The following is a 24,844-nucleotide window of genomic DNA, read 5'->3' as shown; positions in this document are numbered from 1 at the left end:
TATCTATATCCACAGTAAAACAAGTCCTATATCGACATAACCTGAAAGGCTGCACTGCAAGGAAGAACCCACTGCTCCAAAACCACCATAAAAAAGCCAGGCTACAGTTTGCAAGTGCACATGGGGACAAAGATCATACTTTTTGGAGAAATGTGCTCTGGTCTAATGAAACAATAATTGAACTGTTTGGCCATAATGACAATCGTTATGTTTGGAGGAAAAAGGGTGAGACTTGCAAGCTGAAGAACACCATCCCAACTGTGAAGCATGGGGTGGCAGCATCATGTTGTGGGGGTGCTTTGCTGCAGTAGGGACTGGTGCACTTCACAAAATAGATGGCATCATGAGGAAGGAAAATTATGTGGATATATTGAAGTAACATCTCAAGACATTAGCCAGGAAGTTAAAGCTTGATCGCAAATGGGTCTTTTAAATGGACAATTACCCCAAGCATACCTCCAAAGTTGTAGCAAAATGGATTACGGACAACAAAGTCAAGGTATTAGAGTGACCATCACAAAGCCCTGACCTCAATCTGATAGAAAATGTGTGGGCAGAACTGAAAAAGCATGAGCAAGCAAGGATGCATGCAAACCTCAGTTACATCAGTTCTGTCTGGAGGAATGGGCCAAAATTCCAGCATCTTATTGTGAGAAAATGTGGAAGGCTACCAAAAAGGTTTGACTCAAGTTAAACAATGTAAAGGCAATGTTACCAAAAACGAATAAAGTGTATGTAAACTTGTGACACACTGGGAATGTGATTAAAGAAATAAAAGCTTTCACATTCTTAAAATAAAGTAGTGATCCTAACTGACATAAGACAGGGAATGTTTTCTACAATTAATTGTCAGGAATTGTGAAAAACAGAGTTTAAATGTATTTGGCTGAGATGTATGTAAACTTCTGACTTCAACTGTATCAATGCAAATCAACATTCCATGTACATGTATTTATGTATTTGTCAAGTACCCGATTATTATGCAGGATAATCCACATTCAAATGGAAATTAATAAAAAATAAACCACTTCATGGTGATACAAAACGTCAGGGTTTATTTTGTGATAACGAACAGCTGACTGCACATTATTCCTTATATATCCCCCACCCCAATGTCATGATATGGTCAGATTTCAGTCGTACACAGTCATACTGGGATGGCATCAGGGTAAGTGAATAATGAGAAAATAAATTTCTTTGGGTGAACTATTCCTTTCACATCAAAAAAAACATCTTTAGAACATAATGTAAACCAGATTACTGCTTTATTAACCAACAAGACATAACACATTTATAAAAGCCAAAAAACACTTTTATGTACACCCATTCTCCCCCTCAGTTCTCTGGCAGTTTCGAAACAGCTCTCTAATGCAAATGTTCTGCATTTTGATTTGAATTTCAGTGGTGTGAAAATCTAAATTGGACTGATTTGTTGAAACTTGCTTTATTCCCTCTCTGTGAGACAGATGAATTAAAGTATAGTTCCTAAAAGCCCTGGGCAGCTTCAGCATCAGGCCTTGTTGGAAAGCTAGCTGGAAATCAGACCAAATTTAGCTCTATTATTTGATTTTGATCAATTTAAAACAATGTCAATGGGAGTTTTACTGTTGAGTCTGATGAGAGAGATATATTTTTTTATGAAGGTTTCTTTACATTTCATTTCAAATTGCAGAAGAGTCTCACTTCTACATTTACATTTATGCATTTGGCAGACGCTTTTATCCAAAGCGACTTACAGTGCCCTATTACAGGGACAATCCCCCCGGAGCAACCTGGAGTTAAGTGCCTTGCTCAAGGACACAATGGTGGTGGCTGTGGGGATCGAACCAGCAACCTTGTGATTACCAATTATGTGCCTTAGCCCACTACGCCAGCTCCCCTTGGCTACTAGAATAAAGTCAGGTCAACTTTGCAGCTTATTCTAGACAAGAACTGGCCAATAGAGCACAACAGTATGGTTCCATAAGTAAAAACATAATTTTTTCCAAAGGGGGATTGATTATTAACGATAACTTAAACCTTTAAAGACAGAGCTATCGTGAGCTTTATGCTTCAATGGTATATGCTTCTGCTGAAGCCACCTGCCCAAATTAACCTTTTTTTTTTACATTTTATGGAATTTCTGGTGAAGAAATACACTACCCATGATGCTGTGGGGGGAAATGCACCAATCGTGGAGAATCAAGAGCCAAAAGAGCTCTGCAACCATCGCCTACTTCCTTGGCACATTGCAAATTATGTATACAGTATACTTTATATATTGTATATTCATTCCAAACTTAGAATCAACAACAAAAAAGTCAATAGTTGTTATAGTTTTTTCATTGTTTTAAATTCGATTGTGTCATTATTTATGTTTTATGGGATTGTAGTTCATTCACTCATGAAAGAACATAAATACACACTCTTGAACCTTTTGCCTTTTTGTCCAAATTTCAAGCTTTTGCCTCAAATGAAAGTTTGTAATGTTGTAACTCACTTAGTTGGTTTGGTTCATGGCTTAGTACTCTTTTATGAAGGATTTAGTGAAGTCCTTATGGAAAACAAATTACGGGAAAATACTCTCAGAACAAGGATGGCTGAAAAAGGGGGCATGCACTGATTCAATCTGTTATTCAGAAAAGAGACCATCAGACAGACATGCAAAATGATCAACCACAGTTTGCTTTTGTACTTTTTCTTAAGGGCGGTGGGAAAACATGAAATCTGATATAACTGAGAACAGACAGGAATGTACTGTTGAGCACAACATTATGTCATTTTCTTGCTTCTAAGCGCCTCAAACAAAACTGAATATATGTCAGCTTTGTCAAATTCAGCGACCAGATCCTCCTCTAAAGCTCTAATTGTAACAGCCCTATACCTTTCCCACTGGACTTATAAAAACTTCCCAGAATTTGTATAAAGCCAGCCAATCAGATCAGAGCTTGCTATCATCAAAAGGGATAGTAGTTCATCTCAAACTGTAATTTTACTGAATCCCTGAGCAAAACATTTACATTTATGCATTTGGCAGACGCTTTTATCCAAAGCGACTTACTGTGCACTTATTACAGGGACAATCCCCCGGAGCAACCTGGAGTTAAGTGCCTTGCTCAAGGGCCCAACAGTGACATCTTGGTGGTGCTTGGGCTTGAACCCCCGACCTTCTGGTCAGTAACCCTGAGCCTCAACCACTGAGCCACCACTGCCTCAACTAATGCTATAATTAATACTTGTATGATTATAATTTTTGTAATTATTACGAAGGCTCATGGTTGCTAACATTTTAAAGATGTAAGTGCATTTGATAGATGCGTATTAGCAGGAAAGATCCTTCTGAGAATGGTATGTTCAGGTTTCTTTTTTCTGGAAGAGATGGAGCTGGCATTGACTAAACTGCAGCTGTCGCGTTTGGGAGTTGGGTGTTGGTATTGATTCATAGGGAATTTGACTGCAGACAGCAAGTGTGTGTCTGTGTGTATGTGTGTGTGTATGCGGTTGGCAGATTTGCCTGGCAAGCATGCATACTGCAGCACGTCACGGGAATAGTCTGTAGTGTTTGCGCATGCCTATATGAAAGTGAGAATATGAATGAATTTTTTGTGTGTTTGTATGTATAGGTTTGCGGGCATATGCATGTAATAAGCAGAAAGAGATTGTTGAAGAGATTAAAGAAAAAGTGAATTAAATGGTACAAAGTGAAAAGGATTGTTAGTTTCAAATTATTCATCCTGTCTTCATAATGAGAGCTTAAAAACCACATCAGTATTTTACCCCTTGTAGAAATCGTTAATTTTGCCTTCTGTAAACAACAAGGTCGATGCTTTACAGACCCGTTTATGTTGCCGCTTCCCACAGCTTGGGCCCGAACCTGTTACCATGACAACGGCCCTGATTCCAGTCCGCTTGCTTTGGAAAGCATGTGATTAATTGACATTATCCCCATACCTGCCTGCAGTCGCATGCTTGGTTGCAGAGTGAGTGTGTCTGTATGTGTGTGCATGAGTGCTTGCACATGCTCATGCTGTTCCACATGTGTGCTGCATCACTAGATAAAAATAAACGTTCTGTGCGGAATAAGAGGCACTGGGCTAAATGTGTACCAGAAACAGGAAGTTTTTTTTAATGTAAAGAAAAACTTAATAATGTGTCCTAAAATAACCCAGTGTTTAATAATTGCTTGGGCATCTTTAAGTTCCACCAGAGTCCAAATATATGTCCAAAGAACATATACATTTTCCATATTATGTTTTTAGCAGGACTGGGTAAAAATAATGATTTTCCAATGCATCGTGTTCTTCATTTGATCGATTTCAATATCGATTCTTAAATCCCAAGATTGATGCGCAACTCTCTACAAGTAAATCACTCGCAAATGAGACCAAATTTCTTGCTATGCAAATAAAAATATCTGTGATTAGGTACCTGACTGTGAAATATTCAAAATTCAGTCACCAGTGATTGAGTAGTATAGTGACGAAGAAGTTCAGCATCCTTTCACTGCATATTGAGAGTAAATGTTTGGTTTGACTTGTTCCGTGTAATGCATGTCCAAGGATGAGATCCAAATGATCTATTTGTCATTGAATAATGTCTCTTTTTTTTAAGTCCTTTTTGTTCTTTACAGTCAGTTGTTGTTAAAAAAACATTTAATTCTAATCACGAATTGCACGGATTACGCAAGGATGCCATTCGAGTCGTCTCTCGTTAATATGCGCTCATTTACAGATACTCTTTATGAACTGCCAGATTTCTTAAAGAGACAGTACAGATTTTAGCACATGTTCTACAAATTAATGTAAATACGTGTAAATAGGATTAATTATGTATTAATCAATAAACACGTAAAAAAAAAAAATAATTAAATGTGACAAAAAAATTACATTTTCATAATGTACCTAGTTAGACGCTTTCCTATATAATTAACAGTATTTGCTGGGAGAGAATTTATTTTATATGTACCGGTAATCAAAATGGACATTGTAACCCAAATATACCTATATGAATCGATATAGATTTGAATATAATAGTTAGTAGAATTGAATCGATTGTTCGTCATTCAGAATCGAATTGGGAAATCTTAGCCCTATTTTGTTGTAGGACTTTGAATTGAGAATAAGAAGTAAAAGGACAATGAACACTTAATTTGCACTGATTTCAATGCTTCCATATTCACTAATCAGTCAAGCAGACATGTTTATCGGCTAGTAATCATCATAATCATGTCCAATAATTACAGATAATCTCAAGGCCAGTTTAGACTGTATTTGTTAGGATTGAAGAGCTTGACCAGTAAAGTCATGATGGGTCTGACTGGTTAAAACAACAGAAATAGTGTTTAATTTGAGAAACAGATCGTTTATTGTCTTCTAAGCAGACTCTGTTGTATTTGCAGACGTCTGCCACCCACATACTAAAGCACACTCCATCCGCTGCTGCCTCAAATGCATCTGACAAAAACGCACAAACAACATTTCCCATCGGCCACTTGGGCAAAGATCAGTTGCGAATCATTGGAGGGCCGCCCAATCACTGCATGACTCACGCAAAGCACTCTACAGCCAGCAGCCAGAGTCTCCGCCCATCATCCTCACCAATCAGCAGCGAGGAGGACGATGGAGGGGGTGGGGCCAGAGTGAAGAAGAAACGGAGGAAAAAAGACAACAAAGAGTTTGAGTGGCAAAAAGGAGAGAGCGACGTTAAACCAAAGAGAAAGGAGCAAAAGGAGGGGAAGGGGATTCTTCCAAGGACATCAAAAGCAGCGAAGGAGCAAAAGGATCACAAGAAGAGGGAGGTGAAAGCACAAAAAGAGGTCAAAAAGGTCAAGAAAGGTCAAGAGGGGAAAGTAAAAACACAGGCCAAGAATGCTGCAACACATCCACCCTCTAAGAGAGGGAGGAAGCCAAAGTGAGTTCAATATAGTTGTAGTTCCGCACTGTCAAATCAGAAGGATCTTAAAAGGATAATTCACCCAAAAATGAAACTTCGGACATAATTTACTCAGCCTCATGTCGTTCCACAACCATAATACATAACAGCGGCAGTTGATAGTGATTTTAGAGCTTAAAATCAAGACTCACAAACATCTAAAAAGAAGTCTGTGCAATTTGTGAGCCATATCTTCTGGAGGAATGCAATATTTTTTTATGGTGAACAGACCAGAATTTAAGTTGTTATTTACAATCAAATCATATAAACAGCACATAAATCAAATAAGCGACTCGTCAACATCATCAAACATCATTGGTTCTTGTGTCTTGATGGCATGATGTTTGGTCAAAAGATGCATGAGAACCAATGAGATTTTATGGTATTGATGTTTTGGCATATTGGAGTTGTGCACTGTTTACTTGATCTATGATTTGATGCACTACTATTATTAAATTTTTGGGTGCATTTTTAAAGGAATAGTTATTAAAAAAAATGAAAATTCTCTCATGATTTACTTCCACTCATGCCTTCGCATATATATGCCTATCTTCTGCAGAACACAATTTATAATTTGTATTCTATATATAATCACATCTCTCTAGGTCCACGCAATGCAAGTGAATGGTGACCAAAACTTTGAAGCTCCAAAAAGCACTTAAAGGCATTATAAAAGTAATCCATAAGACTCCAGTGGTTTAATCCATATCTTCTAGTCAGTTTAAATATTGACATCCGCAGTCTTGGTGATCATGATTTTAAGTTCAGTTACACTTCATAGTTCTTGCCGCATGCGCAGAGTGCTAGATGGCGTTAAGAAGTATAAGCAAGCTTGAAGTCATGGTCACCAAAGAGACTGTTGATGTCAAATTTATAGTGCGTTCTTACCCAAAACAGATTAGATCGCTTCAGAAGACATGGATTAAACCACTAGACTGTTATGCTACCTTTATGTGCTTTTTGGAGCTTCAGAGTTCTGGTCACTGTTAACTTGTACTGTATAGACATACAGAGCTGAAATATTCTTCTAAAAATCTTTGTGTTCAGCAGTAGAAAGAAAGCCATAGACATCTGGGAAAGCATGAGTGTGAGTGAATGAGAGAATTTTTTGGTGAACCACTCCTTTAAGCTTTAAAGTGAGTCCTTATCAACTACTGTTGTATGGAAATCAGTGACTGTCACACGCTTTACAGTATATCCTTTTGTGTTCTGCTGAAGAAAGTAAGTCATATGGTTTCAGAATGAGAACGAGAGTAAATAATGACAGAAGTTTCATTTTTGGGTGAACAGTTCCTTTAAATTTGGGATTTCATTTGGTGTCTCTTTGTGTTTATCATTGTACACAGTTGCATTCATCTCTGCAGGACATTGACGTAACACATACTTCAAGAGATAGTTCACCTTTATCATATCCTGGATGAATTTCTTTCTTCCTTGGAACATAAAAGGAGAATTTAGCAAAATGTCCTGGGTGTAATACTAAAAGAGATAATTGCAAATCCATGTAGATGTAAGGTGGATTTTGATTTTCTTTTTGGGCTGTGTGCTGCAGAGAGCAGGGTGCCATTCCTCCAGAGAAGAAGAAGAAAGGAAAGAGGAAAAGTGATGCTCTACTGGAGCCAGTGGAGAGCGATGACACAGCCTCTCTCAGCACGCTCGCCACTGGAGGGGAGGAAAGCACTGATGCCATGGACAACACCGTGAGTTCCTCCGCCCCTGTCCTGTTTAACTGATCTACATTGGTCCTTTGTGTTTTTCTTGTGCTGGTTACTTGTGCATCATGCTGTATTTTACACAAATTCAAAAAACTTAAAGGAATAAATTACCTTCAAAAATGAAAATTCTCTCATCATTTACTCGCCCTCATGCCATCCCAGATGTGTATGACTTTCTTTTTAGAGGAATTTCTCAGCTCTGTAGGTCTGTACAATGCAAGTGAATGGGTGCCATTATTTTGAAGCTCCAAAAATCACATAATCACATAAAGCAGCATAAATGTAATCCAAAAGAATAATTAATCAGTGTCCTCAGAAGTTAAATGATAGTTGTGGGTGAGAAACGGATCACTTTCACATTCTTCTTCTTTTTGTTTTTTTTGGTGATTCTCATTCTTCATGCAAATCGCCACCTTCTGGGTAGGGAGATGAATTTCTAGCAAAAAAGGACGTGACAATTTGATCTGTTTCTCATCCACACCTATCATATCAATTCTGAAGAAATGTATTAAAACACTGGAGTCATATGGATTACTTTTATGATGCCCTTATGTGCTTTTTGGAATTTAAAAATGTTGGCACCCATTCACTTGCATTGTATGGATCTACAGAGCTAAAATATTCTTCTTAAAATCATAATTTGTGTTCTGCAGATGAAAGAAAGTCATACACATCTGGGATGGCAGAAGGGTGAGTAAATGAGAGAATTTTCATTTTTGAGTGAATTATCCCTTTAAATAGAACTTAAAGGACTGTTCTGGGTTTAATACAAGTTAAAGGAATAGTTCACATCGTTTACTCACCCACATGTTGTTCCAAACCCATTTGACTGTCTTCCGTGGAACACAAAAGTAGATGTTAGACAGTATTTTATTCTCAGTCACCATTCACTTTCATTGCATTGTTTTCCATAAAGAAGTGAATGGTTACTGAGGCTGAACAGTTCCACAGAATAAAGAAAGTCATGCAGGTTTGGAACGATATGAGGCTGAATTAATGATGACAAAATATAAATTGTTTTGGTTGAATTAATCTATGCCATACTGTTTATTACCACATGAGTTAATTTTGCCTCTTCCCTCAGTTTGTAAATACAAGCAAAAATCGTGTTTAACAGTAAAGCACTTACAATGGAAGTCTATGTGGCAAGGCACCAGAATAAACATTAGAATAAACACTGTTTCAAAATTATAGCCATAAGACTTTGTCTTAAGACTTAAACATTATATGTGTTAGCATGAGACCAGTGTGATACATTTAGTTGTTATGCTTGTCAGTGTGAAGCTGTATCCAACTTCTGCAAGATACGAGCAAGGAGACCAAAAAGGGATGTGATGGAAATAATGATTGACAAAGTACTAATGACTTAACAGCTCAAATGACAAATATACTGTATTTACTGAAGAATTTACAAAATAAAAGCTACACATTTCTTGTTTTAAACATTCTAAAATGCTGGCCTCAGAAACTTTCATTTTAAGTGCAATACTGTAAACACAATAAAATGTTGAAATTATTGTCTGTAGCTGAGTTTCCATCCACTTATTTTTATGCGCATTTTGGGATATTGTGTAAAAACTGCTGGATGGAAACACTAGTATGATGTGGCAGACCTCTGCTTTTCCTACAAAGGAGGAAGTGGGAGCCCTGTGACCAATCCACGTAAGACACTTTTATTGACACTTTTCAGTGTACAACAAAACTCTGCTTTTCAGCATCACATAAAATACACACACACACACACACTGCTTTTCAGCAGTCACGTCCAACACACTGAAACACACAGACAGCTTTGTGCATCTCTCTCTCTCTCTCTCTCTCTCTCTCTCTCTCTCGAACAGCGGCTCTGACTCATCTTTAATCTCTCTCCTGGCTGATTGAGATAATTCTCCCCCAGCCATCCATCCTTATCGCTCGGCCCCACCCTGCTCGCCACATATGCAAATAAATCTCCAAAATGTGCATCAAAAACGTATAGGCTCACTCGAGGTGGATACATTTTTTATTCTATAAGAAATGCGCACAAACTATAATGGAAAGACATTTACCAAATAAACTCCTTTTGAATTTATTGGGAATACAAGATGCGGAAAAACTTTCAAAAAAGTAATGTGACTGAATAATTTGTTCATAACTGGACTAACCAGCAGACCAAAGTATGCAAAGTGTTTGTAGAGCAATAAGTCTAATACAAACTTTAACTGTGCTGTAGAGCAGGTTTATTGACACTTTTGTAAAATGTCTTATAGGTCTTATAGTCATAAGGAAGGAGGAACACACACATAGTGCTCCCAGAACTGAGACGCACTGTCGCTTACAAACATGATAAAAAGTTATTGGGATGGAAATGCAGTTTTTATTGGCACATTGTTTGTGTGATTATGTTTTTTTGCATGACATTGTGACATGCTGTTGTTAGTTTAAATTTAATTCAACCCAGAATTTTCCTTTAATCTCATTGAATTTGAACTCTTTCTGTCTGTCTTTCTTTCTTTCTTGCTTTCTTTTTCTGTTTTCTTTCTTTCTTCCTTCCTTCCTTCTTGTTCTTGTCCCTCTCTGTTTCTCTCGGCAGAAGAGGCGTTCAGGGCGTCAGGTGAAGAGGCGGAAGTATAATGAAGATCTTGATTTCAAGGTCGTGGATGATGATGGGGAGACAATCGCTGTTTTGGGTTCAGGCCGAATTCCTGCTCTATCTTCCACTACCCTCGCCTGGCAGGCTGAGGTAACCGTGGCAACATCTGCAATTACGCCACAACACGCACCTGCCCTACTTCTAAAAGAGCAGAGCAAACAAACACACACACACACACACACACACACAAAGGAATAATTCCCACTTTCTTTTTCCCAGGAACCCCCTGAAGATGAAGCTAACATCATTGAGAAAATACTCTCTGTACGAACGGTCAAGAAAGAGGTAAAGGTTACACCCGTCATGCTTATTTTTCCCCAATTATGATCTCAGAAAATATATTATAGAATCCATGAAATCAAAATTGGCTTTTAGTCCTTGTCTATTTGCTTTAAGGCAATTATATGCTAGTGAACTCTTAAATTTTGACAATATTAACTTTTAGCAGGAGTGCTCGTTTTAGGATTGACCTCTTGGAGGAAAACAGACCACAAATACTGATGATTCATGCTCCACTAAACAGATTTTTGTCCCATATGCTCTCTTGCGTGAAAATGTACTGCCTTATAATAACAATAGGCTCGTTTCAGATGCCAAACACCTCGCCTTGAAAGTAGACGAGAGCAGGCTGGTGCAGTCGGGGGAGGAGTGAAATAAGAGCTGTTAAGTCGGACAGTTCTCACATCTCGTAGTGGATCAGTCGCTACGAGATCAAAGGCAGATATCGCGTGATTCACGTTCATGTGCTTTGTTGTTAATAAAGTGGATGCAATTTAAATTCTGTTACTTTTAAATTAAAATAAATATGATGTACAAGACACTCAATGTACCTGTTATTTAATTCCCCCCATAAGAAGTGTCTTTTCATCTATTTTTTGTTTAATAAAGACCTGTATTTCCGATATTTCAGAAATATGATACCAGTCACATATCCCATACAGAGATTGCACTGTCATAGTGTTGAGAACATTTACATATAATTTATACACATACAAACATATTAGAGATAACAACAAACAAAACATCAATGAGCAAGTAATTTCCCCATCATGCTTGCAGTTCGCTCCGCTCAGGAAAACTGTGCCACCTGCCTGCTACAACTGCGGCCACTTTGCTGGATATTTTTTGACATGCGTCATCATGACATCACAACGAGTCGGATTTCTACCCGTCATGCACCAGCCGCTGATCACCGTTGATCGGTTTTGCGCAGAACTTGCTCATCTCAAACGAACCTAATTTCAACCCAGCAGCAATAGTAGGTAGCAAATCAAGGTTCAAGGCTCTGAAGTAAACTAAAAGCTATTGGCTATGTAGGAACAAAATGGATTTAAGATTTCCCACCCTAACTTCCTTTTTCAATTGACCCATTTCAGTGACGTCACTTTTCGCTGCAGCCGCCATATTTGTGACTATTAGCGGGAGGAAACAATGACGGTGAATGGAAAAACACCCGAACAAGAATCAAGAAAAACATCAAAAAAATGCTTTTGATCCATGCCAAGCCCCAAGAAAAGGGACTAACATATATTGCTAAATTGGACTTTCGCGGACATTTAAAGATATTTTATCTATGATTCATCTCCTTACACCAGTGAGTTTGATGTGTGACCGGCGAGTACACGCCCACCAGTACATCACTGTAAACATCTCACATTCAGAAGTTACATATGTTTTTGTGTTGTTTTCAGGTCTGATTTAGTCACAGTCTTAAAAATGTCTGTGATGATCCCGTCTGTGTGAATGTAGGAGCTACTTTTAACTCCTGGCGAAGGTTTTTGTAGCATCTCACACTGCCGTATATTGAAGTTATATGGAATTTTTGTCACAAACATGGCGGCACGGTCGTACATTTACGTCACATGAAACAGGTTAATAGAACTATGTCAAAAGAGAAGAGAAAAAAACATCTCTTTTTGCAGTATTATTAGTTTTATCTTTTTTGTTATGAGGTTTCATTACAATACAAACCAGAAGTCTTTATTTTGTGTAGACATCTCCCGATGAAGCACCAGAAGAGTTGGAGGAGTTTTATGTCAAGTACAGAAATTTGTAAGTCTACTCATGATCTTCCTACTCTCAGCTTGTCAAACTGTCAGAGCAAATCTAGAGTGTGAATGTTTAATGCATTACTTCAAATAATGTATGCATAAAATGATCAATCTGATAATTGTGGGAATATATCCTGCCGCATGAAATCACTTGCTGAATTGACAGTAGAGTGATTTGTCTGCTGTCGACAAGGCTTTATTTTTGGTTTAGTTCTGAAAATGACCAACCTATACAGAAAAATATAAGTTCAGGCAAACAAAACACTGTAAGGACTTAGTCTAAACATCATAACTGCTAAATGCAGAACTTTTAGAACTGATTGTCACAGCCTGTTCAATGTTTTTACGGCACATTGCCAGATATGAAAGTATTTTCTCATTTGGCAGCTCCTATCTGCACTGTAAATGGGCAACCTTGGAGGAACTGGAGAAAGACCCACGCATTCACCAAAAAATCAAACGCTTCAGAAACAAGCATGCACAAATGAAGCACATTTTCACTGAGGTGGGTCTGCCAGAGCACACTGCAATTTGTTTGTTGCTCGTTTAGAATGGAAACTGGAATGCATTTAGGATTTATTAAATTTTTTGTAATGCATCAAAGTTACATTTCTGCTGTGCTTTCTAAAACTTGTTCTAAAAGAATGAAATGTATAGCTCAAAGTTGCAGTTTCAGTTGAAGTTTATTTTTTCAGTTAATATACTGAGACAACTAAATGTAAGCCATTTGTAGGTGTAAACACTGTGTCGCTATCAAAACACTTCTCTGTTTGTTTGAGCATCCTGACCAGCCTGACATAACAACATTGGCTCAACCAATTACTTGTGTGTCTGACCAATGGAAAATGAGGAGTGAGTCTTTGGGAAAACCTTTTAGAAACAATCATTATTTTTGCAATTCTCTGATGAAGTTAGTGGCACAGAAATTACACACTAACCATAAATCAACAGTTTTCAGAACGCAGACTGCTTGATTGCCTTATCTTGTCCTGCCTTATCTTTTCACCACAGCCGGATGAAGACCTCTTTAATCCGGACTACATCGAGGTTGATCGAGTTTTAGAGATCGCCATCACTACAGATACAGAAACAGGAGAGGTGAGCTTTTTAAGTGATCTCTTGTAAACAGTATTTCAGTCATGGCATCTCTCGGAAAGGCTCTCTAGAACCTACACAAACATACTGAGTTGAGCATGTGACTTGCTACTGCTTCTGCTCAGTTAGAAAAACACAAGACATGCTGCATTGAGCATGTTGGACGTGCTGCTGCATAATTAGACATACATTTAATCCCCATGCTGCAGATGTAGAAGGGTGGAGCTGGGGAGGAGGAGGGTTTCATGGAAAACTCTTGTAGCACGATGCAGTGAAACTTATCTGCACATTGAGCTGATTGGCTACCCAATTACACATCAAAGGACCTATGAGCTTACTATGAGAAGCTGACTGGTTTGACATATCACATGTGTGCAGGTTGATTGGCTAAGAGATAACACGTTCAAATAACGTATCAGCTTGAGGGCTAGTTGTGGTGCCAGTCTTTTGATTAATTAAATCTACATTGATAATCTTTATGAAATCTACATGGCTATTGATGATATCCATGTGATATTTGAAGTGTTATATGTGCATTTTCAATGTTTGAATGTTTCCAGGAAGTTACACACTACCTGGTGAAATGGTGCTCCTTGTCATACGAGGAGAGCACTTGGGAGCTACAAGAAGATGTTGACCCTGTGAAAATCGTAGAGTTTGAAGACCTCAAGAGAATTCCAGAAATCAAGCATGTGGTAAGCTCACAAATGCAATTGAATGGAATTTTCTATTTTTTTTTAAGATGTACTGCTGTATTGGACATTTTATACAGTGTGTTTGCACTGCATGCAATATTATTTTGTGTTTCAATTCTGTTTTATCCTCCCATTTAGTGCTCTAATAATTTTGATATTCTTTACCATATTTATCTTAAACTAGAAGAAGAAATGGCAGCTCTGTCCTCTCTGTTTTAATACAGGAGAGGCCTCTACCAGAACAGTGGCAGAAACTGGAGAAAACCAGAGAATATAGAATTGGGAACCAGCTTCGAGAATACCAGTTGGAAGGAATGAATTGGCTACTTTTCAACTGGTACAACAGGTGAAAAGACTTTTCAGGGCTTCAAGGTTTCACCCAGAATCCTGATACTATGTCAAGCTTTTAAGATGCTACTTGAATAATTACATGAAAATACTAATTTGAAAGCAATAGTTCAACCAAAAATGAAAATTCTCATATCATGAACTCATGCCATTCCAGATGTGTATGACGTTCTTTCTTTTGCAGAACACAAATTGAGATTTTTAAAAAGAGTATCTCTGCTCTGTAGGTCCATACAACGCAAGTGAATTTTCATTTTTGAGTAAACTTTTTCTTTAATAAACTAATATTAATTTGCACTGTCATACAATGTTTTTATTGAAATTATCTCATTATAAGCAATGTTCATGGTTACTAAAAGCAAATAAAAAAGCATTTTTTTTTACAAACTGTATGATGTGTAAACAACTTTATATAAAAAAAAATATTTTTTATTTATTTATTTATATATTCTTGCCAATATATTAAAATAAGTAAACACAGTTACTGGAAGTAATTTTCATTGTAGTTTACACAATTAAACTAGCTGAATTTCCTGCAAATTACACTGTTGTTAAACATACATGTCAACTTTGGCAGCCCTAATAAAAAAAGATTATTTTAATGATGATAATGATCAGAATTTGATTCTGCAGAAAGATGCTGATGTGACCAATTCCAAGTCAGTTCATTCAGAATTGTAATCTTGACCAAAAAAGCTTTCTCTGGATATAGGAAGAACTGTATTCTGGCTGATGAAATGGGCCTGGGGAAGACCATCCAGTCCATCACGTTCCTGTATGAGATTTTCTTCATGGGTTTTAGAGGACCCTTCCTCATCATTGCCCCTCTCTCTACCATCACTAACTGGGAGAGAGAGTTTCGCACCTGGACAGAAATGAACGTCATCGTTTATCACGGCAGTCAGATCAGCCGGCAGATGATCCAGCAGTATGAGATGCACCACCGAGATGAACAGGTAAGTCAGACAGGCAGATAAGGGAAGAGTGTTTAAGTTATAGAGAGGTAGTGATTTTACAACTGTTAGGTGTAGTTTATATTTGTTTGTACAGTCTGTTTCTCATAACCAGTATCTTGCTCCTTCAGGGAAATATAGTGCTTGGCCAGTTTAAGTTTCATGGAGTGATCACTACATTTGAAATGATAATGGCAGACTGTCCCGAACTGAAGAAGATTAACTGGCGCTGTGTGGTGATCGATGAGGCTCATCGCCTTAAAAACCGCAACTGTAAACTGCTGGAGGGGCTCAAACTCATGAACCTGGTCAGTTTAATAGGCTTACACCGATGCTTGTTTGGTTATTTGTGTGCTGCTATGTGGTATTGTTAAATTTGTCAAAGGAATAGTTCACCCAAAAATTAAAATTCTGTCATCATTTATTCACACTCATGCCATCTCAGATGTGTTCGAATCATTTGTGTTCTGCAGAAGAAAATAAGTTATACACATCTGGGATGGCATGAGAGTGAGTAAATGATGAGAGAATTTTCATTTTTGGGTAAACTGTTCTTTTATGGCCTGTTTACAATAAGTCAGGTGCAACTAAGTGACATACTAAGTGTAATACATATATGTATTTGATATATATAAACATATATAAAATATATTTACTCTTCACATAGAGATGTTTGACCCAGGGTTTATGTGTCATTGTATCTACATTATCGATTCGGAGAATTCAGGTGTAAATGCAGAAAAGAGGAAGTGTAGCTCATGGCAAGGTGGTCCCTGTTGTGCACATCTAATTTAGCTACTCAGTTCGGCTTCACTGCATGTACATGCATACATCCTCTCCCAGCACAAAATAAGTAATCTCCTCTCACTGTAAATATCACTGCAGTATGGCAAGTGTGTGAAAGTTAAGAAACATTTTGATGCAGTGCTCTGTTATCCTAACTCTAACAGCTGAATGGGCATCCTCATTGAATAGCAGTGGGTTCTTTGAATATACTTCATATATCAGTGCCGTGCATTTTTATATAGAGACATACACAATTTTATCATAGCCGTGGCTTAGTGGTAAGTGCACATGCTCTCACGTATTTAGTTGTGGTGCATATCCTCTTAGAGTCTTAGAAATTACACACTTACTTACACATGTAAAAAATAAAACAGTCCGTTGAACTCTCTGTTCTGGTGCGTATTTTGTCTCTTCTCCAGGAACACAAAGTTCTTCTGACAGGAACCCCTCTGCAGAACTCAGTTGAGGAGCTTTTCAGTCTGCTGAACTTCCTCGAACCCTTACAGTTCCCTTCTGAGACTACTTTTCTGGAGGAGTTTGGAGACCTGAAAACTGAGGAGCAGGTATGAGAACCACTTACTCCAACCCTCAAATTGTTGTGAGGAAGCTTATTTACAGTAAGAAAGACAATATGTTAGAATCTTGCCAAAAAAGCGAAGTGTAACTAAATTAAACTGGACCTGTTTGAATGCAACCACTTTGCCTTGATTAGCAAACACTGAAATAGGTGTTCTGATTTGGGTGTTAATTTAACTTTTAACCTGAAAATAACTCACAAACCTACAGGTTAAGAAGCTGCAGGCCATTCTGAAGCCTATGATGTTGAGAAGATTAAAGGATGATGTGGAAAAGAATCTGGCCCCCAAAGAAGAGACAATCATCGAGGTGGAGCTCACTAACATTCAGAAGAAGTACTACCGAGCCATTCTGGAAAAGAACTTCGCATTCCTTGCTAAAGGAGCAAACCAGCACAACATGCCCAACCTCATCAACACAATGATGGAGCTTCGCAAGTGTTGCAATCACCCATACCTCATCACAGGTACACACAAACACGCATGCATTACAGTTGTGGTTTGGAGTGTAGTCTAACGTCACTTTCACACTAGAGATTTTGGTGCAGACCCAAGTTCCATTTACCATAACATTTGTAGTCAGTTGTTGTCTTGTTTACCAGTAGACATCTATGCACCCTTAAAACAAAGGTACAGTACATTTATTGAAGAAACAAAATAACAAGATAGAGAAATGTTCTGCTTAAAACAAGAAAAAAACCTTTGCCTATGGGTAATAAAAAAATTATGTTAATTACCACAAAAAATATTTTTGATTGTAAAGCACTTCAAATGGAAGTGAATGAGGCCAGTCCATGAATATTCAAGTACACACTGTTTCAATATATTAGTGTTAACATGACGTGTAATAATGTAAAAAATCATGTTTTACGTGATTTTAGAGTGATAAAATCGCTTAAAGGTTTACAGCGTTTCATCACCATTACAACGAAGTTGAAATTTTGGCTATAAATTGACACTTATAAGGTTAATAAATTATTTTATCACACAAAAATCATGTTATCATGTATATTGTTTACATCTTATGATGATAATTTTGAAACAGTGTGTATTTTAATGTTTACGGACTGGCCCCAGAGACTTCTATTGTAAGTGCCTCACTGTAACCCAAATTTTTGCTTCTTTTTTTGTAAAGTGAGGGACAATTTGAAAATATTTTTTATGGCAATCAAAAGTATGCCACAAAAGCTGTCGATTGAACTTAACTAATTATAATGAATACAAGTACATTTTTCTCACTATGTCTCAATATTTAAATCACTACCTGTTGTTATAATGTCTCATAACACACTCACTATGATGCTGTGAACTCTTTATTTACTATTGCCTTTACTAAGACCTGAATCAACAAGTAGATGAATTAACATCAACATGTTCATATGGGAATGAGGACTGAAACAGTTAATCCATTTGTGAGTAAAACTGTTTACTTACGGTTTTGCGTCGGGTCCAATAGAGTTTTTAATTGCCCCATCTTTAATAATGCTCATTCAAAAACAGTTCCTTTACAAAGCTTGATTCATGTATTGACTTGTTCACAAGCAATCAACACTGATATCAGCTGAAAAAACAATCCACGGTGAAATGTTCGCAATACGTGAACGTAATACAACCCATGGTGATGTTGGGTGCTTCAACAGGCCAAAGCAGAGATGCTGGTCTTCACATCTCACATCTTCCGTGTTTGTTTATATACAGAACGGCATGTGTTTCTCCCAGTCATTGGCAGTAGAAGAACGAGACACATTTTAAAAGTTGCGCTTGTACCGCTCTTAAAACGTGGCGACCATTGCCGGAAACGTATCAAAACGATGTAAGACATCCATCTAGTGCATGTTTACAAAAGAGTGTCAATTAAAAATAGCACAGATGGGTGCAAAAATGGTCCATGACGTTTTCAAAACAGCAAGAAACAGCGCAGCTGAATGAAACAGAATAGAGTTGTAACTTGACATTGCATCTTTTAAAAGCAGCATGAGATGAATGATAACAGTCAAAGCAGTGTAGAAAAAACATTTAAATCCAGATAGACACATTAATGTGTCCTGTGTGCGTCCCTTTAAAAGTGTAAATGATTCTCCCATGACAGGCCCTCTCTCCTCTTCACCTGTGACTGATTGAGTGGGGCCAAGGGTGCAATGACGAAAAATAGGCGTTGATGAAGCAGTCATATACAGATGTATTTGGTTCCACAAATTCCAAACGGTTCATTTCTGAAGCCTGGTTTAAATAAATGCTCTTTTTCCATAGAGAAAAAAACTCTGGGTATCCTGTCTGGGTACCTTGTGTCATTATTACAAGTGACCTGGCAACAAAGTGTTTTGATTTTTTCAATCATTTTATCAAAAGTTTGATAAAGTGTGTTCGAAAACTATTACTGCCGTAGGCACTCATTGGAAAATAGCAAATGTGTGTCAGAGTAATGGCAGCCCAGAAACAGTTGCTAAGACAGGATTGGTCAGAAATGCTTTTAAGGCTCAGCTTAGCAAAGGGTCACTTAATTTCTTATGTTATTTTGAAAACGTTCCAAGTGTGAAAATGACAATTCGTGAAAAATCATTGTTGCAGTTCTCTACATTTGCTCTAATTTGTAGCACTGAAATAGACTCCTAAAATCTTTCTTTTTCTCAGGTGCTGAAGAAAAGATTCTTGAGAGCTTCAGGAAAACCTACAGTCCAGATGCAGTAGATTTTCAACTCCAGGCCATGATCCAGGCTGCCGGTAAACTAGTACTTATCGACAAACTACTGCCCAAACTCTTGTCCGGGGGACATAAGGTGCTGGTGTTTTCACAGATGGTCCGATGTCTGGATATACTGGAGGACTACCTCATTCAGAGGAGGTGACACAACTGGTTATTACTAAGTGCCATTAGTCACTTTTCTAAAAAAGTTAATATTCTATTCATATTATTTATGTTTTTAAGTTCACTAAAGGTCGAGATGAAATCAAAATGGACCTTTTCATCAGTATTTACGATTCATTACACATTATGCCTATTGCCATCAAAATGTAAAGACTTGCCTCTTAAACAACTTTCCTTTTTGACTGACTTCACAAAAGCTCCACATGGGGGAATTTTTTTTTTACCAAATACAGTTGCTGTTTAGATATTGTTTTGGACAACTGTAGGTAAGGCAGTCTTTCTAAAATCTTCCCAATAGGTAACACAGTACTTTAAAGTTAACATACCGTACATTTAATAAAGGTTACAGCAATATTAGCAAATAACAGTAGGTTTTTCAAAAATAAGTGTTTTTCAGTGGATACATTAATATTTGGAAGAACACTTCCAAGTCCCAGCATTTTGTTCTCATTGAGTTTTCTGTTTCGTGTAGAAGTGTGTCACATTGCTAATGCCATGTTGACTTTAAAGGGGCACTTTATAGTTGTCATTTTTTTGCATGTCATTTTGGACATACACTTACACCTAGGGGCCTGGATGAAGCATTTTTCAAACACAACAGTTTTCAGTTACAAATGCCATTGACAGGTCATGTGATCATAACATGGCAGCCCCTATAAGGGGACCCTCTCAATGTGGAATAAAACAGCTTTCATAACAGGATTCCCGAAGATCTTTAAAAAATCTTTTAAAATATTTTTCCCAAATGTAAGGTCAGAAAAAAGTATTAAATATCTTCAATGATACAACATAAGTCTTAATTATCATTTAAAGAGGTCTTAAATTTGGAGTCGGAAAGACGTGGTATGACCTAATGTGATTATTAAACTTCAAAGAATATGATTTATTATATAAGTGCATGTGCTGCGTCCTTCAAAATGAAAACACGGCTCTGTATTTTTTCCAAGCTTGTGAATGTTTCCAGCTGTTGCAGAGCATTTAACAATCATTTGGCTTTATCAGAAATGTATTACAAGTGATCACTAATGATCAACTGTAGATGATGATGATATAGTGTTGATGAAATATTATAATGTTTAGCTTTTAATTATTTATAAGGTAATAAGCTGTAGATAATTGTAGATGTGCACGTTTTATTTCCCTTATTTGTTTGAATGAGCAGCTGGAAGCAGTGAAGCGCAAACATTTCAAAATAAGAGTCCCCGGTGTATTTCGGCCTTTAAAGTAAAACCGGAAAACTTTTTTTCGTAGTTAATGGTATTTTGGTTGCACCATAAACTGCATCTGGAATTTAATTAAATGTGGACTCTTGTCTGGCCCTCACCATCACAGGAAGGAAAGACTAGGAACATTTAATTTCGGCTACCAATTTTAAAAACTATTGGCAGATTCATTGCTTTTCTTTCAACACATTATCGTATCAGCAAAACCCAATATTTGTCAAGCTCTAATTTGTATTTATTTATATAATGGTACATAAACCAATTGTAATGTGATCTAAATATTTTACATTTACGGATTGACCCCATTCACTGCCATTGTAAGTGTTTCACTGTGACCCAGATTTTTATTATTTTGTTATTTTTTAAGAAAAGGGGTTTCAAGTCTAAATACATTTTTGTTGTAATCAACATTATGGCACAAATACTGTTGACTGGGCTTAACTTGTATTGAACCTAGAATATTCCTTTTATCAAGAACCTAATTTAGTATTTATCACAATATTGTGACACAACAGTAAGAAACGTATGAGAACCATGATAAAAAATGAAAGTGTGGGCTAGTAGTTTTAATCCATAATTACTTAAATATAGATTCAAAAGAGAAATCAATCAGCACATGACTTCCCATAATTCCCTACAATGTGTATGATACATATAGGTATACGTACGAGCGCATTGATGGGAGAGTTCGAGGGAATCTACGGCAGGCGGCCATCGATCGCTTCAGTAAGGTGGATTCTGACCGTTTTGTATTCCTCCTCTGCACACGAGCAGGAGGGCTGGGCATCAACCTCACTGCCGCTGACACCTGTATCATATTCGACTCTGACTGGAACCCGCAGAATGACTTGCAGGTGAGCTGTGTAGGATCTTTTGTCGAATGCTACTGGTAGCAATGAAGCTATTTAAAATCGTATCATAGTTTCAGTTTGATATTTTCAAGATGTTTTATATTTAAAACTACAAAACATGCTTTGAATTCCACAGGCTCAAGCTCGCTGCCACCGGATCGGTCAAAGCAAAGCGGTAAAAGTGTATCGCCTTATTACGAGGAACTCGTACGAGAGGGAGATGTTTGATAAGGCCAGTCTGAAACTGGGATTGGATAAGGCTGTTCTACAGGACATCAACCGTAAGGGCAGTCTCAATGGGGTGAGTGATTTATAGCCACTAGAAGTGTGCCGTTTTGATTAGGCAAACACAGGATTCATAATTAGCCTGTTGCCACATGAAGTTTGGATTCCTAGATAGTCTTCTTATAGTACACTCAATTTTTCACTGAGATAATAGTTGTTAGATGCATCACATTCATTGAGCTTTTAGTTGATTGTTTTCGCTTGTCTTTGATTCCATTTCAAATCCATGTCAAAAACCAAGTTTCCACGTCAAAAAAAAAGGTTAAAAAAAAGTTACGATTTCAACTATGCCTTATTATGCAATTATAAAGTATTATTTATCATTTTTATTTTTGTTTATTTTATTTTCAATTTTATTTATCATTATTATTTTTACACATTTAATTTTTCAATCTTTTTTTCATTTATTTGTTTCCACTCCATTTTACTCTTATTATGATTTCAACTATGCATTATTATGTAGTTTTATATTTTTATTTATTTGCATTTTTATTATTTGTTTTAGTCAATTAAGTTATTTTATTTTTTCAAATTATAATTTTTTTTAATTAATTTTTTTACTCCATTGTGATTTCAACCATGCATTATTTTTCAATTTAAAATTTGTATTTTTATTATTATTTTATTTTTATTTTATGTTAATTAATTTATTACATGTTTTTTATAATTTTGTAATTTTGTTTTTACTCCATTTTACTCCATTGCGATTTAAAATAAGTATTATTTTGCATTTTTATTTTTGTTTATTTTATTTTTAATTTTATTTGTTATCATTATTATTTTTACAAATGTAATTTTTCAATCTTTTTTTAATTTATTTGCTTCCACTCCATTTTACTCTTATTACGATTTCAACAATGCTTTATTTTGCTATTCCTAAATATAATCATATTATATAATATTGCCAGTAACTTTATTATCTCACCACAGCCAATTTTTACTCTCATTTTTCTTTTCATCTTTCTGTTCTTTGCATTATTGTTGTTTATTTATGGAGTCCCTATACTTACATTGACAACATTGAATGTGCTCTCCTGTTTCAGGTTCAGCAGCTGTCTAAGATGGAGGTGGAAGATCTCCTCCGGAAGGGAGCGTATGGAGCGCTGATGGACGAGGAAGACGAGGGCTCTAAATTTTGCGAGGAAGACATTGATCAGATCCTGCAGCGACGCACACAGACCATCACAATCCAGTCTGAGGGGAAAGGATCAACGTTTGCCAAGGTACACATCTGGTATTTATTTTTAAGGTATACCGGATATCTGTCTAACATACTGAACAAAGTCACACCAGTTAAAAACAGATATTTGTGGGTGGCCTTGTAGTTTAAGATCTGGCCTTATAGCCAAAAGGTGGCATGTTCTCGTTAGTGTGAAAGTTGTTGAAATGGTACATTTAAAGGGATAGTTCACCCAAAACTGAAAATTCTCTCATCATTTACTCACTCTCATGCCATCCCAGATGTGTATGACTTTCTTTCTTCTACAGAACACAAATGAAGACAGGGCTCGAAAATATGGACTGCCCGATGGCCCGGGGCCAGTTAGAGAGATAAATCTGTCACTTTCCCAATCGGGCCAGTGCTGCATTTCTAACATTAGTGCAAGCAGAAATCAAGTGAGAGAGCTCACAAATTACATGGAGTGAACAAAGTTGGAGCACTCAGATAGGAGCGAGCGTGATTATATTTAGCTCGCAAAGACGCATGAGCTCATAATTTACTGGACGCAGCGAGGCAGTCACGTGAGTGCACAAGAGTGTGGAGACACTGAGCGCACTCTTCTAGAACTGCCCTTGCTTTTTTTCAAGTGTCTAAGCAGCAGCAATTACCAATGTGTAGAAAATAGCAGGGAAAAAAGACTCACTTCATGAATTTTGGAGTGGGATTGCATGTCTTACGCAACATTTTAAGGATCCCAGCACATTCACTGTTCACAGTGCGTGAAATTCCCTGTATTTATCCCCACATGTTGGTGAAAATTTGTAATCCACACATTGGAACACAAGAAATCAACACTTTCTTTATGTTGGACTGTAAATTCATCTCTCATCATCTCTTTCCATGCTGCATAGAAACTGTTTAACGTGCATGCGCTCTAATAAAGGGAAGGAGCGCTAGTATTTTTTGCACAGTAAATACAAAAAAAGCGCATTTATTACATAAACATTGTTTTCAAAACAGCTTACTGAAAACGCCTCCTGTTAATCAAATCACATTTCCTACGAATGGCTTACTTATAGTTGTCTCTGCATATTAAGCTGGGATAGGAGAAAGTATTTTAACAACGAAAAGTTACATACTTCAGCTTTTAATATTAAAAGAAAAAAGTTATATATCCCAGTCAACGCTGACTGGATATTTGTTACGTGCCCCTGCCCCTGCCCCTGCTCCTGCTTTTATTTTCTCTTCCTTTCCTTGTGCTGATAATACTTTTTTATTTGTCAATCCTAGGCTAGCTTTGTGTCTTCAGGGAACCGTACAGACATTTCTCTGGATGATCCAAACTTCTGGCAGAAGTGGGCCAAAATTGCTGAGCTGGAAATTGACTCCAAGGCAGAAAAGGTACCATACCTGATGGTTAAAAACCTCAAGCTTTGCATACGAACTCACTGCGACTCAGGTGGTGTAGTGCCACAGAATCATCCCACAGACTGCCCCAGAGAGAGCGAGAGAGGGGCTGATTTGAACATCAGGCTCTTGTTATAGTCAAAACAGATGGGTTACATTAATGAAAAAACCTTCAGCCAAACAACTGCAGTGAGTTATGAATGTGGAAACTCAGAATGTTTACATATAGGTGGTTGATGTTTGAAGGAATAGTTCACACTAAAATGAAAATTCTGTCTTTGTCTACTCAC

At 37.1% G+C, this 24,844-nt stretch overlaps 1 protein-coding gene across 1 annotated transcript in view; it reads left to right on the top strand.

The window, feature by feature from the left end:
- Positions 1-24,844, top strand: part of LOC127654068 (chromodomain-helicase-DNA-binding protein 6-like) — a 65,475-nt gene that overhangs the window by 16,990 nt on the left and 23,641 nt on the right. The window contains exons 3-20 of the mRNA XM_052141039.1: positions 5,378-5,889; positions 7,463-7,610; positions 10,198-10,347; positions 10,477-10,542; positions 12,251-12,309; positions 12,696-12,813; positions 13,320-13,406; positions 13,964-14,098; positions 14,323-14,444; positions 15,159-15,402; positions 15,531-15,707; positions 16,605-16,748; positions 16,972-17,227; positions 19,392-19,602; positions 21,508-21,703; positions 21,837-22,001; positions 23,029-23,208; positions 24,438-24,548. Coding sequence (XP_051996999.1) covers positions 5,378-5,889; positions 7,463-7,610; positions 10,198-10,347; positions 10,477-10,542; positions 12,251-12,309; positions 12,696-12,813; positions 13,320-13,406; positions 13,964-14,098; positions 14,323-14,444; positions 15,159-15,402; positions 15,531-15,707; positions 16,605-16,748; positions 16,972-17,227; positions 19,392-19,602; positions 21,508-21,703; positions 21,837-22,001; positions 23,029-23,208; positions 24,438-24,548 — 3,081 coding nt within the window. The remainder of the gene's footprint in view (positions 1-5,377; positions 5,890-7,462; positions 7,611-10,197; positions 10,348-10,476; positions 10,543-12,250; positions 12,310-12,695; positions 12,814-13,319; positions 13,407-13,963; positions 14,099-14,322; positions 14,445-15,158; positions 15,403-15,530; positions 15,708-16,604; positions 16,749-16,971; positions 17,228-19,391; positions 19,603-21,507; positions 21,704-21,836; positions 22,002-23,028; positions 23,209-24,437; positions 24,549-24,844) is intronic.

This window comes from Xyrauchen texanus, chromosome 13, assembly GCF_025860055.1.
Source record: "Xyrauchen texanus isolate HMW12.3.18 chromosome 13, RBS_HiC_50CHRs, whole genome shotgun sequence".
Classification (NCBI taxonomy): Eukaryota; Metazoa; Chordata; class Actinopteri; order Cypriniformes; family Catostomidae; genus Xyrauchen; species Xyrauchen texanus.
The sequence above is the reverse complement of the archived record's forward strand: the minus strand, read 5'-3'. Positions and strand labels throughout refer to the sequence as shown.